This window comes from Phacochoerus africanus, chromosome 15 (assembly GCF_016906955.1).
Source record: "Phacochoerus africanus isolate WHEZ1 chromosome 15, ROS_Pafr_v1, whole genome shotgun sequence".
Lineage (NCBI taxonomy): Eukaryota > Metazoa > Chordata > Mammalia > Artiodactyla > Suidae > Phacochoerus > Phacochoerus africanus.
Window position 1 is genome coordinate 105,590,685 of NC_062558.1, and position 26,810 is coordinate 105,617,494.

General features: G+C 40.9%; 1 protein-coding gene across 1 annotated transcript; it reads left to right on the forward strand.

Annotated features, from left to right (window-relative positions):
- Positions 1-230: 230 nt before the first annotated feature.
- CEP55 (centrosomal protein 55) lies at positions 231-22,644 on the forward strand. Its single transcript, XM_047762106.1, is given in 10 exon segments — positions 231-654; positions 1,967-2,161; positions 4,490-4,765; positions 7,801-7,869; positions 16,379-16,532; positions 17,917-18,177; positions 18,180-18,229; positions 19,801-19,872; positions 20,562-20,687; positions 21,495-22,644. Coding segments are annotated over 9 exon segments (1,392 nt in total). The 5' UTR covers positions 231-654; positions 1,967-1,978; the 3' UTR covers positions 21,696-22,644.
- The last annotated feature ends 4,166 nt before the right edge of the window (positions 22,645-26,810 follow it).

Here is a 26,810-nt window from a genome sequence, read left to right on the forward strand (position 1 = left end):
GCGGGGAAACGACAGCGGAGCTTGGCTGCAGCGGCCAGAGCCCGCAGCCCCGGGGCCAGGCGGCACCGCGAGGGAGGCGGGGTTAGCGGGAAGTTGCGTCTACTGGGACTCTACCCGTCTGGGGGCCTGTCACCTTTCCCTGGCGCTCACTTCGTGCGTGGCACCCGGCTGGGCGCCTCAAGACCGTCGCCAATTCGATCCCTCCTTTGAGCTTTGCGGTGGGTATTACAATCATCTTTCAGACTGGTGCCGAGAGCCCTAGTGATTTGGCCAAGGTCTTTCGTAGTACAGCATTTAGCCGATTAGCAATCACTTTTATGCCTATTCCACAAACATCTTCAATTTGGAGGTGAGAAAGAAGGTACTCCTTTTTTTGCAGTTTTTCTTTGCCTGTCTTCCCACGTGAAATCTTACAGGAGGGGTTTGTAAGATTTGTCTCCACTTGACGACATGGCTTGTAATAGATGCCATGTGCTCTTTGCTGGTTATCTTAGTCTTTCACCTTAGAATGGGCAAAAATCCAGGACTGACTTTGGTAGAAGGTCTCTTCACCTCAGTTTACCGAGTTCTGGTTTTTTTCATGTTCTCTGAGTACGTACAGGATGACCCTAAAAGTCAAATGCACGGAGAAGCCTTCCCCACCACTGTGTCTAGGTAGGTCTCTATTTTTACTGATCTCATTTATCACTGTATTTTTCATTTCCTGGATAACGTTTTATAACTTGAGAATCTGTATTTGTTTCTTGTTATTACCTGCCTTCTTTGCTAGATTGAAAATTCCATTACATGAGAGAAGTGTTTCTCTTTCTTTTTCTTTCATTTCTAGCTTTCTGCAGCTATTATGCTGCCTGGTCAGTTAGGCTCTCCAATATTTTGGGGGGTTTTTTGTCTTTTTTTTTTTTTAGGGCCGCACCCGTGGCATGTGGAGGTAACCAGGCTAGGGATCTAATTGGAGGAGATGTAGCATCTGCGACCTACACCACAGCTCACGGCAATGCCGGATCCTTAACCCACTGAGCAAGGCCAGGGATCGAACCTGCAACCTCATGGTTCCTAGTCGGATTCGTTTCTGCTGCGCCACGATGGGAACTTCTCCAATATTTTTCGAATACATGAGTAGTCTGATATTCCTCTAGATTCCTTAGTCACATCCCCATTATTTTATCTTGGGATCCATAACTGGAAAAATGCTTTTTTAAGCTCCCTAATTGAAGCTACTTTTATTATATGTACAGTATGTTTTGCTGTATATTTTGCTCCTAGAGTTCAAAGTATATGCTTGCTTCTAAAATGTCATCTAACACTGTTAACAGATGTACCAAGTTTCTCCTTAATCCTTATTCTTAATTTGTGTCATTCTTGAATTCCATGAATGTTGTGTCTCTTTTTTCTATAAATGCCTCATATTGGATTCTTCTCACTTCTGCCCGCTGTGCGCTCTCAGCTAAGATAGATCTGAACTAGGCCTATCTTCTAAAACAGAGGACACACCACCATCATATCAGATAATGATGTTTCAGTGTCCATATACTCAGTATTATATTATTTACCACTAGCTTTTTATTCCTGGGTGAAATATGTCTTTGATCGTGATCTACTTCTTTCAGGCTTCATTTAATAGTTTAACCCTCTATTGGATATTCCCTCCATTTTTTAAAAAAACAAAACTTTCCTTTTGACATATGACACACATATAGAGTCCTGCATAAACATAAGTGTACACGTTTACATACTGAATACTCCCCATGTATCTACCACTCAGATTAAAGATCTATACATATTGTTACTAGCAATCTAGAATCCATCTGGAGTCCCGCTCCCATACCCTGCTGATTTGTCTATATCACTTCTGTTTAAATAGAAAGGTTCTTGTATTTAGCAAATAGGTTATTAGACCTGTTCAAACCTAGAAAAAGTCTTGTAGACTCAGATTTATAAAATATAATTGTATTTTTATTTTTTACAGACACTTCCAGAGATGTCTTCCAGAAGTCCCAAAGAGTTAATTAAAAGTAAATGGGGGTCAAAGCCTAGTAACTCCAAATCAGAAACTGCGTTAGAAAGATTTAGGGGAGAAATTGCAGCCTTAAAAACATCGGTGGATGAAATCACAAGTGGGAAAGGAAAACTGACTGATAAAGATAAACACAGACTTTTGGAGGTAAAACTCTTTAAACTGTAAGCTTTACTGTAGAAGATGAGAAAGTATTTTTTTTAATGATCATATAATTTAGTTTAACAAACCAAATCTTTTCAACTTTGGTATTTAGATTTTAATGTGAATGTTTAAAAAGCCATTTTATTATGTATATAGGTTGCTTTCCAAGTAATCTTTGTTTTCAGCTATTTTTTTAAGGTAAAATCCTTATATATGTTGGCATTTTGCATTCTATTAAACTATATTTCCTTGATTTACAATTTGGTATGACATAGTCTGTAAAGCAGTTAGGAATTTGTTAGCACTGGATATATTTAAAAATTTAATCATTAATTTGATTGTAATTTATTTTGCAAAGTGCTTTTATTGTTCATAGTTACAAAATAAATGCCTTGTTTTAAATAATATTGTTGGAGTTCTTTAAATTTTATTTTATAGGCACATCATAAAACAATGATTTATTATTGTTTAACACATATTGTGGTGAATACCTACTCAAGCACTGAGAAATGATTTATCATCAATTCTTTTTTTTTTTTTTTTTTTCTTTTTCTGCTTTTTAGGGCTGCACCTGCGTCATACAGAAGTTCCCAGGCTAGGGGTTGAACCAGAGCCTCAGCTGCTGGCCTACGCCACAACCACATCAAATCCGAGCCGAGTCTGTGACCTACACCACAGCTCATGGCAACGCTGGATCCTTAACCAGCTGAGGAAGGCCAGGGATCTAACCTGCAACCTCTGGGTTCCTAGTCGGATTCATTTCCTCTGGGCCACAAGGGGAACTCCTTATCATCAAGATCATTTTGTAATCTGATGAAGGAATCTAATAGCTTCCTTGAGAGATCTCTTTCCAGTTCATTCCACTTCTGATGAGCACTGGCTGTTGAAACACCTTTATAATCAGTTAAAATTAAAATTCCTGTTAACTTCTACCCATTCGTTCTAATTGTACCCATTAAAGCTACCCAGGGAGTTCCCTGGTGGTGCAGTGGGTTAACAATTCAGCATTGTCACAGCTGTGTCTGGGTTGCAGCGTGGTGTTGATTTGATTTGCGGCCCTTGAACTTCTGCGTGCCTTGAGTGTGGCAAAAAAAAAAAAAAAAGGCTACACAGAACAAGTCTATTTTTTTACCCAGTTGACAACTTTTTCAGATATCCAAAGAAATCTTGCTTCTTACTTTCCTGTAGATCAACTCCATATTCTTGAGCTTTAATGGTTTTTTTTTTTTTCATCCTGCTCACTTTCCTGATTACTTTGTGGGGTGTTCTTATCTCTCTTGAATTATGTACCCAGTATTGCACACTGTGGCAAAGACAAGTTGAAACAGTATTATTATTTCCCTTAATCTGGATGGTCTACTCTCTGAAAGCTTAAAATTGAATTGGCTTTTTTGGTAACTATATCATCTTACTGTCCTTAGTTTGCAGCCAACTAAAATCTCATCATTTTTACACAACTATCCAACTCAATTTTGCTGTCTTTATTTGAACAACTACTTCGTCCCCACACTCCCAAATGCAAGTTTTTAGTTCTATATTGTTTTTCCTTTGTTATCATGTAAACCATTCTGCTAACTTTGTCTTTGTCTCTCTCAGTGCTTTCTCCCTTATATCGGCAGGAATTTAACAAGCATACCTTCTTTATCTTTCAAATTCTTGAAAATGTCGAACATTCCTTTGAAGATCACCTTCTAAATCTGATACCAAATCATTTATTAACAAAAAGCAAGTTTATGAATGCAATTTTATCCAGCCGTAATGTTCTATAATTTTTAAGTTCTGTTACTTCAACATCAGGGAACACAGATCTCTTTGTGTGACTCACTTTTAGCCTTTAAGATTATTAGAACTGGGAGTTCCCTGGTGGCCTAACAGTTAAGGATCTGGTGTTGTCACTGCTGTGGTGCAGGTTCAGTCCCTGGTCTAGGAACTTTTGTATGCTACGGTCCCAACCAATAAATAAATAAATAAATAAATAAATAAATGAACTGGCATGATGGAGGAATGATTGGCAGATACTCAAGTGAGAGCCAGCTTTTCTTTAGCTTTCTCTCATTTCTCCTGACGGCGTTTGTCTCTCCTTTCTGTGTCCATGTCCCATTTGTTTTATATATAACTACAGCACTTACCATATTGCATTAATGTGTTGGGGTTACCTCTCTCTGAGCCCTGTGAGTGTGAGACCTTGGCTTTGTCTTCTTTTTGGCTCTTGTATCTGGTATGATGCTGACTGATTTATAATAAACTCTTTTCAAATGCTTGCTCTAGTATACTGTTTGCTTTTGTGTTTGACCTGGCCTTGTTCTAAGATTCTTCTTAGTTTATATCTAGAAAATTCGAGTCCTTGAAGCTGAGAGGGAGAAGAATGCTTATTGCCTCACAGAGAAGGACAAAGAAATACAGCGACTCAGAGACCAGCTGAAGGCCAAATATAGTACTACTGCTTTGCTTGAACAGCTGGAAGAGAAAACGAAGGAAGGTGAAAGGAGGGAACAGCTGTTGAAATCCTTGTCTGAAGAGACAGATGTATTGAAAAAACAGTTGTCTGCTACAACTGCAAGACTTGCTGAACTTGAAGGCAAAGCCAGTACACTCCGTTTATCACAGGTACTAATTTCTTTAAACCCAGGTTTTTTTAATCTTTTCTGATGCAGTTTGTAATTCTTATGAAGAATGAGTTTGTTAAAACTCATTTTTTAGGAGTTCTCGTCATGGCTCAGTGGTTAATGAATCCGACTAGGAACGATAAGGTTGAGGGTTTGATCCCTGGCCTCGCTCAGTGGGTTAAGGATCCGGCATTGCTGTGAGCTGTGGTGTAGGTCACAGACACGGCTCAGATTGATCCCGAGTTGCTGTGGTATAGGCTGGCAGCTACAGCTCCAATTAGACCCCTAGCCTGGGAACCTCCATATGCCGCAGGTGCAGCCCTAGAAAAGGCAAAAAGACAAAAAACAAAAACAAAAAAACTCATTTGTCAAATGGTGAAACAGCATACTGTACTAACAGATTAACAGATTACCTTTTTTTAAAATAGCCTAGTACTTTGTAAGCAAAAATAGGTAATATGGCTTCCTCCACTCCCCATTGTTTGGCTCTCAGGAATATTCAGAATACAGAATCTGCTGTGTATCTGCAACAGCCCAGGAAGATTTTGTTGAGTTCTTTTTTTTTTTTTATAGTTTCTCTCATGAAAACAATAGGCTTTGTTTTTTTGGTTATTTTTCATATTTGAGATACTCAATTATAATATCTGGTATGCTTTTCCTACTACATGTGCTTTTTGTCCCCTTCTTTTGTTTTAGAGTCACTAGAGTAGCAGAAATAGCAAGGATTTGTGGGTAGGCAGATCTGAGTTCAGATTCTTGGTTCTTCTGCTTGCTAGCTGTGTGATTCTTAACAAATTCCTTAACCTTTCTAGCTTTAGAGACAATGCTAGAATTCACCAGACCCCTCTCCTTAAACCTTAATTTCCACACTGGTAAAATCAGGATAAGAATACTAGAGATTAAATGTTATATGTATGTAAATTGCCTAGCAGAGTGCCTGGCATATAGTAAGTGCTAAATAAATGATTTCTTATTGGTCAGAGCTTTGAATCTTTTGGATATTTGGATGTTTGAATAATAGTAACAATACAAGTATTAATACCACCTATTAATATCAGTAGCTTTTAGGTGTAATATTGAAACATTATTAGATGTCTTCATACTTTCTCTCTCCTTTAGGGTATTCAGATTGATCAGACCTCTGTTGTGTACTCTCATAGGTGGACAACTGAGTGTTTCTACAGATGAGTTCAAAGAAGTTAAGCTTTTGTAAGGAAGTTCCGTAGAGCTGAAACTCATGAAACTTTATAGTCAGATCCTAAGTGGTTGACTGAACCTTTACTTAAAGCTCAAGGATTAGTTTCTCTACTTTTTTTTTTTTTTTAATGCTTTTTAGGGTCACACCCACAGCATGTGGACGTTCCCAGGTTAGGGGTCAAATTGGAGCTACAGCTGCTGGCCTACACCACAGCCACAGCAACACCAGATCCGAGCCGAGTCTGACCTACACCACAGCTCATGGCAATGCTGGATCCTTAACCCACTGAGCAAGGTCGGGGATTGAACCCACATCTTCATGGTTCCTAGTTGGGTTTGTTTCCACTGAGCCACGAAGGGAATTCCCAAGTTTCTCTACTTTTGAAGCTGGAAATGTAAATCTTGGTAGAAATGATAATTTTTAATAATGTGTTCTTGTAATAATTGTGTGGGATAGCCACTAGTAATTTCTGTATTAATCAGCGTGTCTAACTGCTGTTGACAACCGATCTCCAAATCTCAGTCTTACATGACAAATGATTATTTTTTGCTCATGTCACAGCCTAGTGCAGGTGGGAGTGGAGGAGGCTTTACTCCATAGTGATCCAGGGTCCTTCCTTCTGGTGGCTCCCTCGTCCCTCAGGGTGCAGTCCTCCACCAGATCCTCTATACATACCTGTGGGTTAAAGGGCATGTGGAGAATTGGGGGAGTGTGTAGGGTTTAGGCCTAAAATTAGCATATCTCACTTCTGCTCACGTTCTATTGGACAGAATTCAGCCTCATGATCCCAATAACCACAGGGAAGGCTGGGAAATGTAGTCCACAGTGTACGCAAAGGAAAAGGAAAGGAATTTGGTGAACTATCTCTGTCATAGTTTTCCACCTAAAGGACTAAATTGAGAGGGAGAAAGAGCTATACTAGGGTGAGTGTCTAGATCATCTTTGAATAAGAAAAAAAATGTTTTGAGCTTCCTTGCCAGCCTTCACAGAAGTTTCTTTCCATATAGCTGTTAAAAGACTGAAATACAACTTATTATGAGTTTTGTTGGCTAGACTGAATACCTAACCATCTACTTCCCTCTTTTTTCCCTCTATGAGAAATCGAAGAAAAAAGAGATGTTTTGAGTTCTATATGAACAAATACTAAATAATGCTATTGCAGATACAAATGTAATGCTAGAAAACAACTTTTGTTTTTTATTTGATAATTTAATATCTTCCCGATTTTATTTAAATAGCCCATTTGTTTTGTTTTGTCTCCTAGTGAAAACCACTGGGCTGTTCATATGCCCTGAGGCTATTCTGGTAATCCTGGGGTCCAGAGGACCTCAGAAATCAAATTAGATATGACATCTCTGGGAAGTTCCTTTTGTGGGTCTGTGGTTAACCAACCTGACTAGGATCCACGAGGATTCAGGTTTGATTTCTGGCCTTGATCAATGGGTTAAAGATCTGACATTGCTGTGAGCTGTGGTGTAGGTCAAAGATGTGGCTTGGATCCCGCATTGCTGTGGCTGTGGTGTAGGCCAGTAGCTGTAGCTCCAATTTGACCTCTAGCCTGGGAACTTCCATATGCCGCAGATGCGGCCCTAAAAAGCCAAAAAAAAAAAAAAAAAGAAAGGGGATATGACGTCTCAGGTTTTCAATCTGCTTAGAAAGCTTCCAGGACATCTTAATTCTGCTTTGCTACCCATCACCTCTTGGTATGATGGTTCACCAGCATGTACTTGATCTGTATTTTGGGATGCTTCTGTGAAGTATGTATTATGAAACTAAATGTAATGAGGAAACTTCTAGTATTAAATGTATGAGGTTAACGAATATTGGTTTACTTACAGACTGTGGCTACAAGTTGCCTCAATCCATCGATGAGTGAGATTCATGAAATGGAAGTGCAGCTGAAAGACGTAAGTTCATTTGTCTTTTATTAAGTTATGGCTAAAGAGAAATAATTCATTTATTATTAAATTTCATAGAAATTGGCAGCACTAGTGCTATGACTTGGAAAAACATTTTGAGGAGACGGAAAAATGAATGGTTTGAGATCATCTCTCTAGATTACTACCTTTTTTTTTTTTTTTTTTTAACTCCCCACCAAAATGATTCTTTTTTTTTTTTTTAAGGCCACACCTGTGGCATATGGAAGTTCCCAGGCTAGGAGGTGAATTAGAGCTGTAGCTGCCGGCCATTCCCACAGCAACATGGGATCCGAACTGCGTCTATGACCTACACCACAGCTCACTGCAACGCTGGATCCTTAACCGCTGAGTGAGGCCAGGGATCAAACTGCCTCCTTGTGGATACTAGTCGGATTTGTTTCTGCTGAGCCACAACAGAAACTCTCTCTAGGTTACTACCTTAAAGTTTCTTTCCAGGCAAGCAGGAGGGCCTCTTCCTCTAAGTATGGTCTCTTGTAGGCTAGAAAGCCTAGAAATCGCCTATTTCTATCGAATATCTCACTAGCGTCCTTCCTCCACCTAAATCTAACTTGCCCAACTCTTTTATTATTTAATATAACTTAATTTGCCGTTTCTTTTCTCGTTTATAATGCAAGATTTACTCTTTAGTTAAAATTATTCCCTTTAGGAGTTCCCGTCATGGCTCAGCAGTTAGCAAACCTAATATCCTTGAGGATGCGGGTTTGATCCCTAGCCTCACTCAGTGGGTTAAGGATCCAGTGTTGCTGTGAGCTGTCGTGTAGGTTGCAGATGCGGCTCGGATGCCATGCTGCTGTGGCTCTGGTGAAGGCCGGCTGCTTAGCTCAGTTGGACCCCTAGCCTGGGAACCTCTATGTGCCGAGGGTGCGGCCTAAAAAGACAAAAAACAAACAAACAAAAAGTAAAATTATTCCCTTGAAACCATGATTTGCTTTCACAGTTTGAAAAGGAAACACATTTTTTTGTATACTCAATATTTTTCTCTAGGATTTGATATGAGGTTGCTTTAGATATTTGTTAAAGCTGTTTGTTATTTCAAACTTTTGTCTTAAATGGATTAGTGGGTCATTGGAAATTAAATAAATTGGGGACACAGGATTATTATTCATAGTGTATTTTTTCAAGTTAGATATGCAGAATATTAAATTCTTGATTTAATCATTAGGTCAGTAGGTAGATATTGTGATTCCAGAAATATTATTGGGAATTCCTATTGTGGCCAAGTGGAAATGAATCCGACTAGGAACCATGAGGTTGCGGGTTCGATCCCTGGCCTTGCTCAGTGGGTTAAGTATCTGGCGTTGCTGTGAGCTGTGGTGTGGGTCGCAGACAAGACTCAGATCTGGCGTGGCTGTGGTGGGGGCATAGCCTGGCAGCTGTAGCTCTGATTAGACCCCTAGCCTGAGAATCTCCACATGGCCTAAAAAAAAAAGTTTAAAGAAATATTATTGGCATGTCTGTCCTGATCTAAGTATACTTTTAAGATTCTTGTTTATCTCATCTAGCAGGTGTACCTTGAGGTTTGTTTGATCTTCAAAAGAATTTAAATATGTTGAGCCATCTGTATAGTGGGGTACCACAGTACCCTTATCAAAATTTCCCTAGAGATAACTAAAATGAAGAAACACAATTCTTAAAGAACTATCAAAATAAGTTTTTTTGTATGTCGTATACTATCCCTAGCATATAGAAAATCAGAATGACAAAATGGAATCTTGTGAAGTTTTTAGAATTTTACTGTGTCTCTTTTAGCAAAGTACCTAAAAATCAATGCTTTTTTCTTAAACTCATATGTAAGGCTTTAGCTTCTCAATGCTACCTGCTTCAAATATCAACTAAAATTATTTTTATGTAATGATGATTGCTCTGGGTTAGAACTTGAGATTCTCCATTTTCAGTAAGTTCTAGATGCTACTGCTAGGTGTCTGAGGACCACCCTCTGAGGCCGTTTACTTACACTTAACGAGCAAGAGGTGACTTACCTTTGGGTATCCATTTGGAGCCTCAGCATTTTTTTTTTCCTAACGGCCGCACCTGCAGCGTATGGAAGCTTCTGGGCCAGGGATTGAATCTGAGCCACAGCTGCGATCTTACTGGATCCTTTAACCTACTGCACTGGGCCTGGGATCAAACCCTCACCTCTGCAGTGACCTGAGTTGCTGTATTGGATTCTTAACCTACTGTGCCACAGTGGGAACCCCTCAGCAGATCTTTTAGACCAGAAGGAGAATTGTAGTTGGAGGACTCAAGAGCAGGGAAAGAGAAATCTCACTCCTCAGGCCCACACTGTCCCATTTTTTTGGTTTTTCAGGGCTCAGCAATTCTAGTCCTATGCCCTCTGCCAAGCTTTCACAAAATGTCCTGTATAAGTTTGACCACCCATCTTAAGAATCAGTATTTGTTATGCTAAAATAAACTCTAAAAACCTATGTTTACCTGTCATAAGGCCAAGCTGTATCATTTCTCAGCTACCATTTAGGTCTGGCTGATATTTTGAAGTAATTACACGGAGTTAATGCTGTGCATATTCTCCAGTGCCAGTAACTTTGAAACCAAATAGCTGAAAGGCAGTTTTAATAGGAATTTCCTTTTTTTTTTGGCTGTACCCATGGCATGTAGAAGTTCCCAGGCTAGGGGTTGAACCCACACCGTAGCAGTAATCCAAGCCCCTGCAGTGATGATGGCAGGTCCTTAACTTACTGCACCACAAGAGAACTCCTAATAGGGGTTTCTTGCTCTTAATTTTAAAAATATAATTTTTAAACATAGAATTTAGGTAAAATCAATCATAATTATTGCTTACCTTTTTATTTGGAAAAAAAATTCAAATATATAGAAAAGTTACAAGAATGAAAATGGCACATATACCAAAATCAAACCATTGTTAACATTTTACCCAATTTCATACTCTCTTTCTTTTTCAATCCCACCCCCTCACACACACACGCATACACACTATTTTTTTCTGAACCGTTTGAAAATGAGTTGCATATATCCACAGCTCTTTAAGCCGGTATATTTCAATGTATATTCCCAAGAGTGAGGATATTCTCTTACATGAGTACAGTACAGATAGCAACTTTAATAAATTTAACATGGACACAGTACTTCTATGTAATCTGCCACCCATATTCCAGTTTTGTCAGTTGATGCCCATTTTTTCCCTCTCCAAAATGGTTCAATTTCAATTTACATTCAGATTTTTGCCCAAGAAATAATTTAATGGATCCCTGCCAAAGCAGAAGGAAGAGCATTAGTAAGCATTCCACATGGCTTCACTTTTGTGTGTTCTTGTTTTATAATTTTATTGATAACTTGGATGAAAATGGTAAATGCATGTCTGACAAATGTGTAGACGACACAAAGCTGGAAGAGATAACTGATGCAAGGAGGACTCTAAAGGTGCAAAACTCATATCAGCTTTCACTGATAGCTATCAAATCCATTTATTATTGATTCTATAAAAAGGAGTAGATGCATAGTGAGGTCAGGAGTAACTGTTTACTACTTTATTGAAGTAATATCGCCATCATGTGGCCTTTTAGAATATTGCCTCTCACATCTTGATAGAATTTTATTTCTGATAAATAATGTATGGTCAGACTCATTTAAAAAAAGAAAATTTTCATGACCATGCAACGTTGACTTAAGTTATTTACATTTCCTTTTGGCGGGGAGCAAGGGGGTTGCACCCACGGCGTGTTGAAGTTCCTGGGCTAGGGATTAAGCTGCTGCAGTGACAACACCAGATCCTTAACTTGCTGTGCCACAGGAGAACTCCTGTATTTCTTAAATATGGACTTTTAAAAATTTTTTTGAGGGCTGTACCCACGGCATATGGTAGTTACTGGGCTAGGGGTCGAATTAGAGCTACAGCTGCTGGCCTACACCACAGCCACAGCAACACAGGATCTGAGCCACATCTGTGACCTATATCACACCTCAAAGCAATGCCAGATCCCTGACCCACTGAGTGAGGCCAGCAATTGAGCCTGCATCCTCATGGATACTAGTTGGATGCATTTCCGCTGAGCCACAACAGGAACTCCTGGACAGATTCTAAATTTGGTATAAAATTAGGTATCTTTAACATCTAACATAATTTTTAAGTATTTGGATATATATGTGCTTTTTGAGTCATATAGTACTACATCTCTTATGAACTAAATTTGTATAAAACAAAGTGGCTATATAGTATCTGCACTTGATAAATGGACTCTCAAGCCATATTAGGAGATGGGATGTTATAACTGCTTGAGGTACAGAGAGAAAAGTCGCTGGAGAAAGGGCCCTGGACTGTCTTTGATTTCATAGGCTGCTTCTGTCTTCCCAACCCATTTCCTAGTTCTGTAGAGAACAGACATTGAAAATCCTTTAAGCCCCATACCTAGAAGTTTTGCTCATAAGTTTGTGGGCTCCTTGTGGAAGCAGCTTAGCAAAAGTTGGAGGAACTTTCTAGATAGATAAATAAATAGATAAGTAGATCTTTTTGGACATGGAGCTCAATTGCCTCTATCTTTAAAGGATGGAAATTCCTACATGAAAGAAGATGCCTTGATATGTAACCAAAAACTTCCACTGTGTTCCTTACCACTTATCGCATCTCATCCTTCTAGAGTAAGATGGTGTGGAAGGGGAGCCCATCCTTTTACAGTGTACCTCCAATAAATGCAGGGTGATTAAAAAAGAATTGGACATTTTATTTTATTTTTTGTCTTTTTGCCTTTTGAGGGCCACTTCCGAGGCATATGGAGGCTCCCAGGCGAGGGGTCCAATCGGAGCTGTAGCCACTGGCCTACGCCAGAGCCACAGCAACGCTGGATCCGAGCTATGTCTGCAACCTATGCCATAGCCCACGGCAATGCCAGATCCTCAACCCACTGAGCAGGGCCAGGGATCGAACCCGCAACCTCATGGTTCCTAGTCAGATTCGTTAACCACTGAGTCACAACGGGACCTCTAAGAATTGACCATTTTAAAAATGTTTTCCAGTATGTATATTTTACTTCGGTAAAGTTATACCATGCAACTTTTTAAAGAAATCTGTGTTTGTATCATCTCTTTCTGGCAACCTTCAAGGATAAGAAGGTAATACATCCTGGCTGCCACACTTTAGTCATTGATAATCATACATTCCAACAGGTCTGGGATGCATTGTAACACAAAGGATACATATTATACACTTGTAAGATTATAGAAATAGTTGTGATTGTTCCATTACAAAGGTGTTTGATTATGTTTTCATACATTACTTAATGAGTAAGAGATTTTTGGAAGTGTTTTATTCTTTGTGAGTCACTCTAAATGGATTGTTCTACTGTGTGTGAGGAACTACTAGATTCTTTCATGTCCTCTCCTTCCTTCCCTGAACACTCACACACTCTGATTTGGGGCTACAAGGCTTTCTCAGGACCTTGTTGGTTCTTGCAGCCAGTTTTCCCACTCCGTGTTATCCTCATTCACAAACACTTATCAGGCAGCCACTTGCTGCAGATACAAGCCTATCTGTATCTGAAAGAAAATATCTCAACAAGCCTAAACCCAGCTGTCCAGAGGGCTCAGGATCTGGTTAAGATAAGAAGTAGCATCAGGAAGCAATCAAGATCATGAGTATAAGATGCCAAATAGATTGATTGGATGTGAAAATCACTCTTGGTTTATGAAGGAGAAAAGGCTTTATGAGGACGGTTATGGTGAGGAGGCTTGAAAGACAAGCCTGGACTCGCCAGAACTTGATGAAAAGATGGGATTTAAGTGGGCAGATAACATCGGAAAGGATTCTCAGGCACTCTGTGCAAAGGGAAGAGGCACAGAGATTATGCATAATTGTGCTGATAACAAGACAGCAGAGGAGGAGGGGAAAGGCCAGGCTATGACCTGAAGAGATGGGAAGCAGCAGATTGTGGACAATTTTAATGACAGCCTGAGGGAACATAACTTCAGTTTCAGCAAGTTATGTCCTGAAGCTTTAAAAAGTTCTCAGTTATTAATGTAATTAAAACTCTTTAGTACTTTGGGGGACCAAGGAAGAGGTTGAACTGAACTTATTAGCAGTAGCTATTTTGCCTTAAAATGTTGAGTGATCATTATATTAATTAATCCAAAGTTTTGGTTGTGGTCTTCATCTCCTCTCACACTTCCTCTTTTTTTTTTTTTTTTTTAGGGCCACACCCATGGCATATGGAGGTTCCCAGGCTAGGGGTCCAATCAGAGCTACAGCTGCCAGCCTACTCCACAGCCACAGCAACATGAGATCCGAGCTGCGTCTGCACCCTACACCACAGCTCACGGCAACACCAGATCCTTAACCCACTGAGCGAGGCCAGGGATCAAACCCGAAACCACATGGTTCCTAGTTGGATTCACTTCTATTGCACCACGACAGGAACTCCCTCCTCTCACACTTCTTGATGGAGAAATCCCCCTCCAGCTGAGGATTTCTAAATCCCCAACAGTCAGGGTTTACCTATACCTAACAGTGAATCATTGCTCATGCAGGCATTCCTGTGGGCATAGGTCATAGCATGGGTGGCAGGGGCAGAGGGCCCAGTAGCAATGAGCTTGGCCATTGCGGAGGAGTGTTAGCATCCTTGTGTGTGCCTCCTGGGGCCCTTCATCCATAATATGTTACACTTGTGGCATCAGGTTTCAGTATCCACATGTTCTCTTTACACAAATAGTCTTTGAGTCTTATTTCCCTAGCTTCTCAGGAACATAGCGCGAGTGGGGAACAGTCCTTTCCTCTTGGAGTGAATACTTAGATTGGAAAGGAGAGAGAGGAGCTAAAACCTCATTTCATATTGTTGCTGTAGCATAAGGATCTCAAGGCTTTTTTTTTTTTTTTTTTTAATGGTTGCATTCATGGCATATGGAAGTTCTTGGGCCAGGGATTAAATCTGAGCCACAGCTGCGATGTACGCCACAACTACAGCAACACTGGATCCTTTAATCCAACGCGTCAGGCCAGGGGTTGAACCTATGCCTCTAGTTGCATCCATATTGCTGCAAAGAAATTGGCCCAACATTATAAATCGATTATACTCTAATACAAAGTTTAAAACAAAAAAGAATCCAGCATTGTCACTGCTGTGGCTCCAGAAGTCACTGCTGTGGCTTTTTTTTTTAAGGGCCACACCTGCAGCACATGGAAGTTGACAGGCTAGGGGTTGAATTGGAGCTGCAGCTGCCAGCCTAGTCTACAACTATAGCAACGCCAGATCTGAGCCATGTATGTGACCTACACCACAGGTCATGGCAATGCCGGATCCTTAACCCACTGAGCAAGGCCAGGGACCGAACCCGCAACCTCATGGTTCCTAGTCGGATTCGTTAACCACTGCGCCACGACGGGAACTCCCAGTGTGGCTTGGGCTTGATCCCTGGCCTAGGAACTTCCACATGCCTTGGGCACACCAAAAAAAAAAAAAAAGGGAAGAAAATGTGAGAAAAGCATGGTCTGCCATTTCAAGGAGTTTACTATCTATTGGAGAGAAACAGCAAACACAGTTCAGGATGGTTGGTAAAATAATTTTTTTAAAACATGTAGATGTATATACAGATAACAGCTTAAGTTCATAAGCCCCTAACCAGGTGAGTAGTCCCAGTATGATATTTTTTAATTGAGTTCTAAAAGATGTAAAGGACGAAAGTTGCTGATAAAGAGGGGGGGCAGGGAGTGCCCATCCTGCCTCAGCAGAAACGAATCCGACTAGGAACCATGAGGTTGTGGGTTCGATCCCTGGCCTGGATCAGTGGGTTAAGGATCTGGCATTGCCGTGAGCTGTGGCTCAGATGCGGCTCAGATCTGGTGTTGCTGTGGTGTAGGTCGGCAGCTATAGCTCTGACTGGACCCCTAGGCTGGGAACCTTCATATCCTGCGAGTGCAACCCTAAAAGTAAAAAAAAAAAGGGGGGGGCAGAATGGAATGTAAGTGTGATTCTCTGGGAGGCAGACACTGAGATGGAGTTAGCAGTGCAAACAGTTTATTGAGAAGTGACAGCTGTGAAAAGAAAAGGCGGCAGGATTGGGCAGGGGCACTGTCAGACCAGGATGCCAACCTGACAGCACCTCTCCACCCCGTGGAGACCTCCCAAGCAGAACCTTATGTTGGGCAAAACAGGTCTTTCTTAAAGAACATCTGGCTGAGCAGAGAATGTCCACCTCTGCCCCAAAGATGTTCTAGTTTATAGAGAATGATCTGGGCACACACACAAAGGAAGTTGTGTATAGGAAGCCAGCAGACAAATGAACGCAACCCTGTGTGAACGTGACTTTGCCAGGTTGTTAGGTATTCTGAAGGAGTGCACCATTAGAGTGTACCTGTGTGTCGGAAGCCATTCAGTGGTTGCCTAGAATCATTCTGTGATATGAGCCTGAAGAGTTTTATATGCTGGAAAGGACCGCATCACTTGGACTCCCTTGTCCGCTTTAAGAGTTTGCTCTTTTAAAATTATTGATTTGCTTTCATTTTCACTTTGAGGCCCTGGAGAAAAATCAGCAGTGGCTTGTATATGATCAGCAGCGAGAGGTCTATGTAAAAGGACTTTTAGCGAAGATCTTTGAGTTGGAGCAGCAGAAATCGGAAACAGCTGCCCATGTGCTTCCACAGCAGACAAAAAAGACTGAGTCAGAAGGTACCGGTAGACAAATGTTCTTTTGGGTTGGCCTGCCTGACATTTTCACAAGGAGAGATTCATCCAATTTAGATTTGTATACACATATGTTAGAGAGTCAAGTAAAAGCAGGTCTGCTAGCCCTGAATTAAGTACCATTTTAGCCAGTCTGTTATATTTCCTCTTGATTTCCAGCACCAGAGGGCATGAGGCCTAGGGTAAAGGAGCTTGCAGCTCTGAAGGCATATGAAGTTTTCTCCTCCTTGTATATCCTTCCCCTCCTTCAAAGTCCTTCTCCACCTTTAATTCCCCCAGTGCTGGCCTTGTCACCGACTGTCTTTTTACTTTGCTTCCCTTTAATACTTATTCATATCAATTTCAGGAGAAAGATTACATTTTATAGATGATTCTTCAGTCATTTGAATCTCACCCTAGAATCGAGGTGAAGTCTTTTATGAGTGATGCTATCTTTTTGCCAAGTGCTTTGCTGTTTCCCTGAACTGATCTCCATTGAGTTTTACAAGAACCGTAAGAGGTAGGGCAGGAAGGACCATTATTCTCATTTTACAAATAGGTTCAGTAGTTCCAGGTGAAGTGCCAGGAAAAGAGAAAGCCCCCATGAAAAGCACTCATTTAAATGTCTGACAGCCCTAGTGGGACTGGAGCCTGAATTGTAGAAAGAGAAGGCTAAAGAAAACCCAGCAAGCTCATTCACTCAGAGCTTCACATTTGAATATTTAAAATGCAGCTGATGCTGAAAAAAAGGAAAAGGATTGTCTCTAGAGATAATTCAAAGCTTTATAAGTTTACTACACATAAAGGTAGGGTTTTCATTATGGCCAAAGTCTAGTTTTTTTCTTTGGTAATATAGGTTTTTGTTTTTTGTTTTTCTCTCTCCTGCTCTTGCTTTTTTCTCTGTTTTATCAAAGTAATATAAGCACTTGTTGAAATAATTTAATAATATAATTTAATAATAGTACAGAAGGCCCTGCTCCACCTTTCCATCCCATCTTAATCCCTATTTCTTCCTCCCGTCAGGGCAGCTGCTTCTAAGGTTTCTGGTTTTGATTTTGGTAATTATTTCCATATCTATAAATAATGAACTAATGGCCCTATTTTTTGATTTATTTTCTCTAGACATTAGTGACTTTCCCTCCCTCAGAATAATTATATTAATGTTTTTAGTTTTCTGTTTATTCATTTTGTAACTTCAAATGTACAAGGAATGTACCTGAACTTCTGTATCTTGTTCTATTAAATATAACCATAGTCCCTATTTCTTGACTCTTCATTTCAGAAGGTAAGGAAATAATGTGATCTTGTTCATAGGAACACATTTACATTTTTTTTCAGGAAAAAATATCTGTTTTATAAAGTGAGTTGTGCTGTGGTTTGTTTGTCATAGGTTATCTTCAAGAAGAAAAGCAAAAATATTACAACCATCTCTTGGTAAATGCAAAAAAGGATCTAGAGGTGGAACGACAAACTGTAACTCAGTTGAATTTTGAACTTTGTGAATTTCGAAGAAAATACGAAGAAACTCAAAAAGAAGTGCAAGATTTAAACCAGCTGTTGTGTTTACAAAGAAAGGCAGATGTACAGCATCTGGAAGACGATAGGCATAAAACAGAGAAAATACAAAGGCTCAAGGAAGAGAATGATCTTGCCAGGGAAAACTGGGAGAAGAGAAGAAGAGATCTGAAGAGCTCTTATCTCAGGTGAGTCTAAGCAGCAAGGTTTTCCAGGGTGTATAACTCACACTTTTCATGGTACTTACTGTCAGGGACTGTATTTTAACTACTTGGGAACTGCAGGGAACAATACGAGTTCCTGCCCCCTCATGGGAGTTCATGTTTAGAAGGGACACAGACCATAAGCAAATACCTAAGTAAACTGGTAAACTAAAGAAGATAACACAGGGTAATATGACCAAGGGAAACTGGGGGCCAGTGGAGGCACCACTGAGGAGATGGTACTTGGACAGACCTGATGGGGGGAGAGAATCTGTGAGGTGAGTAACTGGGAATTCCCTCCTGGTGGAGGAAATCGTAGACACAAAGGCTCTGAGTGAGAAGGAGGTAGGTGTGTGTGAGAAGCCGAAAGATGGGAAGTAAAGAGGGGATCCAGCTGGTTCCTAGGTTGGCACCACAATTGTGATGACGCTGTGCTCAAGTTAATCCACCATGTACCATCCAAGTTCTCATTATCCTCCTTGATCCAAAATGTCTCAGTAATATTGGCGTTACTGAGTTAGGATTATTAGCATTGAACGCTACTTCAGCAGAAACTCATTAATTTAAAAGTTGCCCAGGGATGGGAGTTCCCGTAATGGCTCAGTGGTTAACAAACCCAACTAGTAACCATAGGTGGCAGGTTCGATCCCTGGTCTCGCTCAATGGGTTAAGGATCCGGCGTTGCCATGAGCTGTGGTGTAGGTTGCAGACGCGGTTTTGATCTGATGTGGCTGTGGCTGTGGCTGGCAGCTGTAGCTCTGATTAGACCCCTAGCCTGGGAACCTCCATATGCCTCGGGTGTGGCCCTAAAAGCAAAAAGAAAAAAGTTGCCCCAGAGTATGAAATTATGGAAAAAACATGAATTGGGGTCCACACCAGGTCTCTTGCTGAGGGTGTGTGGCCTTAAGAAAATCAGCTAACTTCTCTGACATGCAGGTTATTTGTGTGTCGGGTTAACAACACAAAATTTAACAACCTCTTCTTGCCTCTTAGGACTTTTGTGAAGGTCGACTGAGAGAATGTGAAAATGCTTTGTAAATTAAAGGGCTAGGTAAATGTTAGTTGTTGCTACTACTAGAATAGTAATTTTAAAATCCTCTAAAAGTTGAGAGAGAGGAATAAAATAGTCTGTACCATTTGCCTTAGTGCTTATGACCCTCACTTCTGCCTACAGGTGTGAGCAGTGACATTTACAAAAGATTAAGCAGAAGTGAGAATTTTGTTCCAGTTCTGTGGCTGAGGAGGCAAGGCATTGCCAGCTTCGTTGTCTACTCAGAAATATTAGTGGTTGTCAGAACCTACAGGAAAGTGGGTGTGTCCAGTGCAGTTTAGTGTTTTTTATCAGTCTTTCCTTGAGGGAAGCCTCAGCCTGGGTGGTGCTGCTCAACTGCTTGCAGAGATAGCTGTCTAGCCATGGCTAGAAGGACTCACCAGGAAGAGCAGGTGTTGCCCTAGTTGGAGATATGATGAAACTTGTGAGCCTCTCGTGTGTCCTAGGTCAAGGTCAAGCCATAAAAGGTCCTTGTGACAATATTGGTTCTATTTGCATCCTACAGGTCCAATTTCTTTACACGTCTCTGTTGAAGCAGCAAGAGGAACAAACAAAGGTGGCTCTGTTGGAACAACAGGTACTCATTGCAGTTGCTTCTAAATTCACTGTAGCCTTTTAGAAAATGGAATGTTTTCTCATCTTTACACTATTCTTCAAAGAACTATTTAAAAGTTAAGAAAAATGGTTTTAAAAAACTTTTAACTAAAATATTTAAAATGACTATCTGTGCCAGCCATATATCCCTGTTACTGTCTTTCGGCCAAACCAGATTCTCTGAGATGATATGGCAGTTTTCTTGACAGGTAGATGTTTGCCTAAGCAAATTTTATTCTTCCGTAAATGGCTTCTACTCTGACAGGATGTCCCTAATAGGGCTCCTTGATAACCTCAAGTAGAACTTAAAGAGACAACTGTTATTCTCAGCAGAAAAACAGAAGAGTTTTTAGTATATTCCCAACCAGGGAACAGCCATCTCTTTTCCTTCTCCTCCTTTCCCACAGAAAGGAGGATGGAGAGGACAGATTCTAACCAGCAACTTCTTAAACTGCTCTTCACTCACTTATAATACATCAAGCTTTGGCTTTGCTTCTTGGGTAAAGCTTCATTTATCAACATCTCCCTGTGCTCAGAGGAATTCTTGCTCTGATGGCATGACACATGTTTGCTTCTTGAGCTAATTAAAAAAAAAAAATGCAAGCATTCACTTAAGAAAACTAGACAGTATACACTAGCTGTAATTGTCTCTTCCTGGGCATTTTTTTCCAGATACAGGCATGTACTTTAGACTTTGAAAATGAAAAACTTGACCGTCAAAATATGCAGCATCAATTGCATGTAATTCTTAAGGAGCTCCGAAAAGCAAGAAATCAAATAACACAGTTGGAATCCTTGGTGAGTCTGGAATGGTTAAACTAAAACTGATTTTCATCTTTTTCTTTCTACCATCTTTCTATTTATGTGTCAAACCAGTTCCCAGACTATGAGGATACAGCTTAAAGAATGGCAGTTTCTTGGAGTTCCTGCTGTGGCACAGTGGGTTAAGGATCTGGCGTTGCCCTAGCTGTGGCTTAGATTCGATCCCTGGCAGCAACTTCCTTATGCCACGAGTGCTGCCAAAAAAGAAAAAAAAGAATGGCTGTTTCTCAGATCAATCAAATCATAATCCCCTGCTTCATGTGAAGCAGCTGCCCCTTGAGCATCAGTCCAGAGCACTAGACAGGAGGACCTCTTGGTAATGATAACATTACCAGTGCCTGTGATCCTCCCCCGCCCACCCTGGGCACTGTGATTCCAGAGGCACGAAATAGTGCCTGGCCTGGGTGATGCAAGGGGCCGGGCAGGACAGTTGTAGATCCTGAACTGGAAATTATGCTTTTGTATTTAGAAAGAAAGAGAAAAATGCTGATTTTAGGGATAATAGACTATTACAGTTAATATATTGTCCCACCTTTACATTTAGCTCTAAGCATTTTAATAAAACCTATCTATATAAACACCCAACCCTAATACTTCCTACATAATTTGAGTAATTTATAACTACCTTGTATGTTCCCACATAATACTAGTGAGCAGAGGTTTTAAAAAAAAAATCTGTCTATAGGACTGAAACAACTGGAGTATTTACAGAGTAGTTACAACCCCTGAATGGTAGGTAGGCCCTCTATGCAAAGAAGTGTTCATTTGACTTTCATTTTTTAGAAGCAGTTTCGTGAGTTTGCCTTCACAGAACCATTAGTCACTTTCCAAGGAGAGACTGAAAACAGAGGAAAAGTTGCCTCACCAAAAAGTCCTACTGCTGCACTAAATGAAAGCCTGGTGGAATGTCCCAAGTGCAATATCCAGTATCCAGCCACTGAACATCGAGATCTGCTTGTCCACGTTGAATATTGTTCCAAGTAGCAATATAATTATTCTCAGTTTGGGGGTCAAAAGATTCAGTACTGTATCTTATGGACATTTTGAATTACTTATTTCACCTCAGATTGGAAACTGCCTATCTACCTTTGAGACTCTGGCATAGGAGTGAATTTTTTTTTTTTTTTTTGCCTGCTTTGCATCTTGCTTGGCAGTGATACCTCCCTGAGATAGTTCATCTTCAGGCTTTGGTGACATGATGTGATGTGGAGAGCATTGAATGCTGAGATGACTGACATTTGCACTGGTAAAGTACTTGATGGAGAAAAGACAGTTCAGGTTATTGCTTGTGGGTCAACTCTGTTACACCAGCAAGCAAACATTGTATGTTTTATGGATTTTTAAAATCAAAGGTAATTAACCAGGGATCTTATTGTGTCATTAGTATTTTTTAATCCAAGCACTTAGTAAACCTGCAATTCTGACTTTGATGTCTGTTGTGAAAAGGTGGTGATACTTTTTTCATTTTTTTTCTTCCTATGATAGAGTGGTTATTAGAAAAGTTAGGACTTTCTTGATCTTTATTTCTGCTTGCTGTTGAAACTATAAACCCAGCTATGTTCTAAGCACAAAGCAGATTCAGTTTAAGGAATACTCTTATGTAGCCACACACCATGTTTTCTATAATGTTAACTGGCTGTAACCATAACTTGAACTTCATTAGCACATGTTGGTCAGCTAAAATTGTTAAAATGAATTTTAACGAAACCACCTGGCCCTCTCTTTTGATTTGCAGATGTTTTATTTATTTATTTTTGGCACTCTAAAGCTGGGCACTGTAATGAGCAGATCTTTGCTTATCTGAACATATATTTTTATACGTGTGTGAGTAAACCAAAACATTTTTTATTTCTTCAGTTTTTTAAAAAATGCTTAACACTGGGCTACTGTTAGTAATATAAAGAAGAAAAGAATAAAATTATTTAATAAGTTTTGCTATGTGTAATGTATATATACAAATGAATATTCTAAGACTTCTACCCTGAGAGGGGTGCCAAGGAGTGACAGATAAACACACAGTATAAAACAGTAAAGTGGTTAAGGATGGAACCAAAAACTATATGAAGTCAGAAATTTCAAGCAGATTGTCCATAATAATATAAAAAACATAAGAAAGAGAGACATTCTTGGATTTCAAGATCCAGGTTGACGTCAAAGCCCATCTTCTTTCCACCAGAAAACCCTTTTGAACTCTCCAAACTCATATCCTTAAGTAATATCATAATTGGAGTAAGGGATGTTTCTTGAGTTAGAAAAATGGCAGAACACAGCTGGTCTCTTTCATCCCTCTGGTCAGGGAAGTTTTGCCTTGTCATAGTCCTCCACCTGTTCCATGGATCTGTGCTCTGCCAATTCTGCAACCTCTTTAATTTCATTCTCGAAACACTTATTAAATGGCAACTACATGCAAGGCTCTGGGCTAGGTGTTAGTGACACAGTGATGATACAGTGCAGCCCCGTCTTCACAGTCTGGTAGAAGAGACCAACATCTAAAAAGGTAAGTGTGGGAGTTCCTGTCGTGGCTCACGGTTAACGAACCTGACTAGGATCCAGGAGAATGCAGGTTTGATCCCTGGCCTCGTTCAGTGGGTTAAGGATCTGGCGTTGCTGTGGCTGTGGCATAGGCCAGCAGTTGTAGCTCTGGTTCGACCCTTAGCCTGGGAACTTCCATATGCTGCAGGTGCAGTCCTGAAAAGCAAAAAAAAAAAAAAAAAAAAAAAAAAAATTGAGGGTCTGACTCTTCAAAGATACAAGCCTCATACTAAGATAAAATGTAAAAGTAGCAAAGTGCAATAGTAAAACAAGACTAAGAAGTGAAATGGTAGCCCAAGGCAGGCCATGGTGCACTTCTGAGAGGGGAGCCCTGAGTTTGAGGCTGAGAAAAAACCGCTCTAGCAATCCTGGTGCTGAGATTATAAAGAGATTCTTCCAGCATGCCTTTGTAGAGAAGAAACACGTTAACCAGAGATCCATGGCCTCAACAACCACCCTGCCTTGAATAGCACTGAGTTCCACTCTGCTGATTTCTTAACAGTGGAGAAGAAAACTCGTGTCCAGAGGCAGTTCCGTAATCCTGAAGGGCAGGCAATGCCATACTCTCCTGGGATGTAGCTCTCTGCTGCTCTGGCTTATCTCAGAGCCAACTCAAAAGCTCCTTCTGATGGGCCAGATGGAAACAGAATGAGCCAGCCAGCCAGCTGGATCATGGAGACTAGAAAATGCCTGTCTTCCCCTAAAGGGGGCGCAGCTGCTCAGCTCCAGTGAACATCCTATGCAAATACTAACCCAGTGTGACTAATCTTTCAGATTTTACAAGAGAAATTTGTTTTGTTTTTTAAAGTGGGAAATTTTGCAATGTTTAAATGATGGAAAAATTTAACCTTGTGTGGGCCAAATGCACTTCCAGGTTATGACTTGTTTAGAGCACCTGCACGGGGCAAAAGGAGTGGTTAGCTCAGCCCAATAGGCAGGAAGCTTAGGGTAGGCTCTCAGTCCTGCCTGCTGTGTTAGGACAGGTCTCCCCAAGTCAGATTCAGTCCAAAGGCCCTGAGGGACACGGAGTAAACATGGCCCTCCCTCACCAGCCCTGTTTACCTGCCATCTGACTTTCTTTTGTGGCTACATTTCCCTAACAACTTGTTGGTTGCCAGCATTTCCTCTACTCCCCAAATCTGACAACTGGGGGAATGTCACGGCTGGAAGGGAACTATGAGGTAATCTACTTAAGTATTTTGGATCCAGGAAACCACCTCAGCCTTGGAGTGTGTTGAAAAGGTTCCTTGGCCTCTCCTAGATCTCCTAAGTCAGAGTGCTGGGGTGGGAAGCATGGAATACCCATTAGTAGCAAGCTCTCTAGGGCATTCTGATGTCTCACTGTAAACTGAGAACCACTGAACTCATTCAACCTTGACTCCCTGAGGAAACGGAGTCTTAGGGGCATGACTTACCAAGACCACATAGCAAGTTTGCAGGAAAGCAAGGGAGGCCCGGATTCCCAATGGCAGTGGTTTGTTAGAGCCCCTACCATCCTGGCTTGTGTGCCATGATTCCTGCAAGATGCTTTGTCTTCCTCAGGCAAGTCCAGTGGTTTGTTGCCCTGTGTCTCTTTATTTTTCCTTACCTCTGTACTGTGCTCTCTGCCTTGAATCTAATGATATTTTTGGCTTTGGATGGTTAAGCAGGAAATATGAGTAAGATACTAAAGTGTCTAATCTGGTGGTGACACCCCAACAAAGGTGAAAGGTAGGACCAAGCTAGGGGTTTGCATAGATCTGGAGAGATGAGGGAGAAAGGAGCAGAGAAGGCTGAGCCCTGGGGTACACCCCAAATGGTCCACGATAGACAGGAGTACTCGGAGAATCAGATTAAAGTTGTGTCTCCCAAACCCAGCAACCAGAGGAAGAAGGAATGGCACTCACTGTAAGAGTTAGCATCTCGTAATAACCTTCATCTTCTTACCTGCCAGACTCACAGTAATGATTTAACCCCAGGACCAGCACAGTCTTCCACTAGGAGACATTTTAATAGGTATTACAAGCTCCTGTCATGGTTCAGCGGAAGCAAATCTAGCATCCTTGGAGGTTCAGTCCCTGGCCTTGCTCAGTGGGTTAAGGATCTGACGTTGGCGTGAGCTGTAGGTCACAGATGTGGCTCAGATCTGGTGCTGTGGTGTAGGCTGGCCGTTGTGGCTCCAATTTGACCCCTAGCTTAGGAACCTCCACATGCTATGGGTACGGTCCTAAAAAGACATAAAAAAAAAAGAAAAGAGAAGGAAGGGAAGGAAGGAGAAAAAGAAAGAAAGAAAGAAAGAAAGAAAGAAAGAAAGAAAGAAAGAAAGAAAGAAAGAAAGAAAGAAAGAAAGAAAGAAGCAAGAAAGAAAAGGTATTACAGGTTAAGTGTCCTGATGGACTCTCACCCATTGAGGACATGCACCAAGCACTAATCTCACCACTTGATGCGGCAAACATTTAACCCATCTGCAATGGGCAAGGTGTGGAGCAAGGCACTAGAGGTGGAGAGAAACAGACGCCACCTGTAGCAGAAACAAAGCAAGGTGAACATCAAGGCAGACCAATGACAGCAGAGTGCGTGCCCTGTTAGAGGTCACCCCACAGTTGAGAGAGGAGAGGCTTTCTGAAGGGGATAATGACTAAGCTAAGTTTAAGAAAACAAATAATACTCAAGTTTTAATAATGTTTGTTCCTGGGCTTATGTCGAAAGTGAATCATTAAACAGAGCCTAAAAAAAAAAAAAAGTATGGCCTGTGTTATATCAGTCACTTCCTGATGACAAAGGATGAGGGTGTAGAGGAAGGGCAGTGAGGTAGATCCTGACTGTGGTTCAGTGAAAATGTTCCTTCCTATCCTATTCATTTAATGATGCTGAGAGACATGTTGCCATGGAGATACAGAAAGTAAACGGTTTTGAATGTTAAATATCAGAAGGGATAATAAAGGTTTTAGTGAAGGAGAAAAAAAGAAATTCAGCCTTGCTGTTTGATTTACAGATTTTGTAGAATGGCGCCTATGCCATCTTGTGTAGATTAGGAAGATGTGTATTTTCACCTGATTTTTACAAGGTGGAGGTAAGTGGTGGTGGTAGTTGGGTGGAGCTGACACTAGAAGCTCAAGAAAAAACTTCCAGGAGTTCCTGTGGTGGCTCACTGGTTAACAAACCTGACTAGGATTCACGAGGATGCAGGTTCAATCCCTGGCCAAGCTCAGCGGGTTAAGGATCTGGTGTTGCCGTGAGCTGTGGTGTAGGTTGCAGACGTGGCTCAGATCCCGAGTTGCTGTGGCTCTGGCGTAGGCTGGCAGCTACAGCTCTGATTGGATCCCTAGCCTGGGAACCTCCATATCCTGTGGGTACGGCCCTAAAAAGACACAAAGACCAAAAAAAAAAAAGAAAGAAAAACTTCCAGAGCATATTATTTCCAGTATAACCTCTCACATTTGCACATATGCTACAACCATAATTCCCTTTTCCTAAAGGAAGTGATTCTACTTGTTGTAGTTCAAAAAGGAAGCATCTCAACATTTAAACTTTATTTTGTATTGCTTTGGTAATTTCAAGGAAGCATATTACTATGGAAAGAGCCCT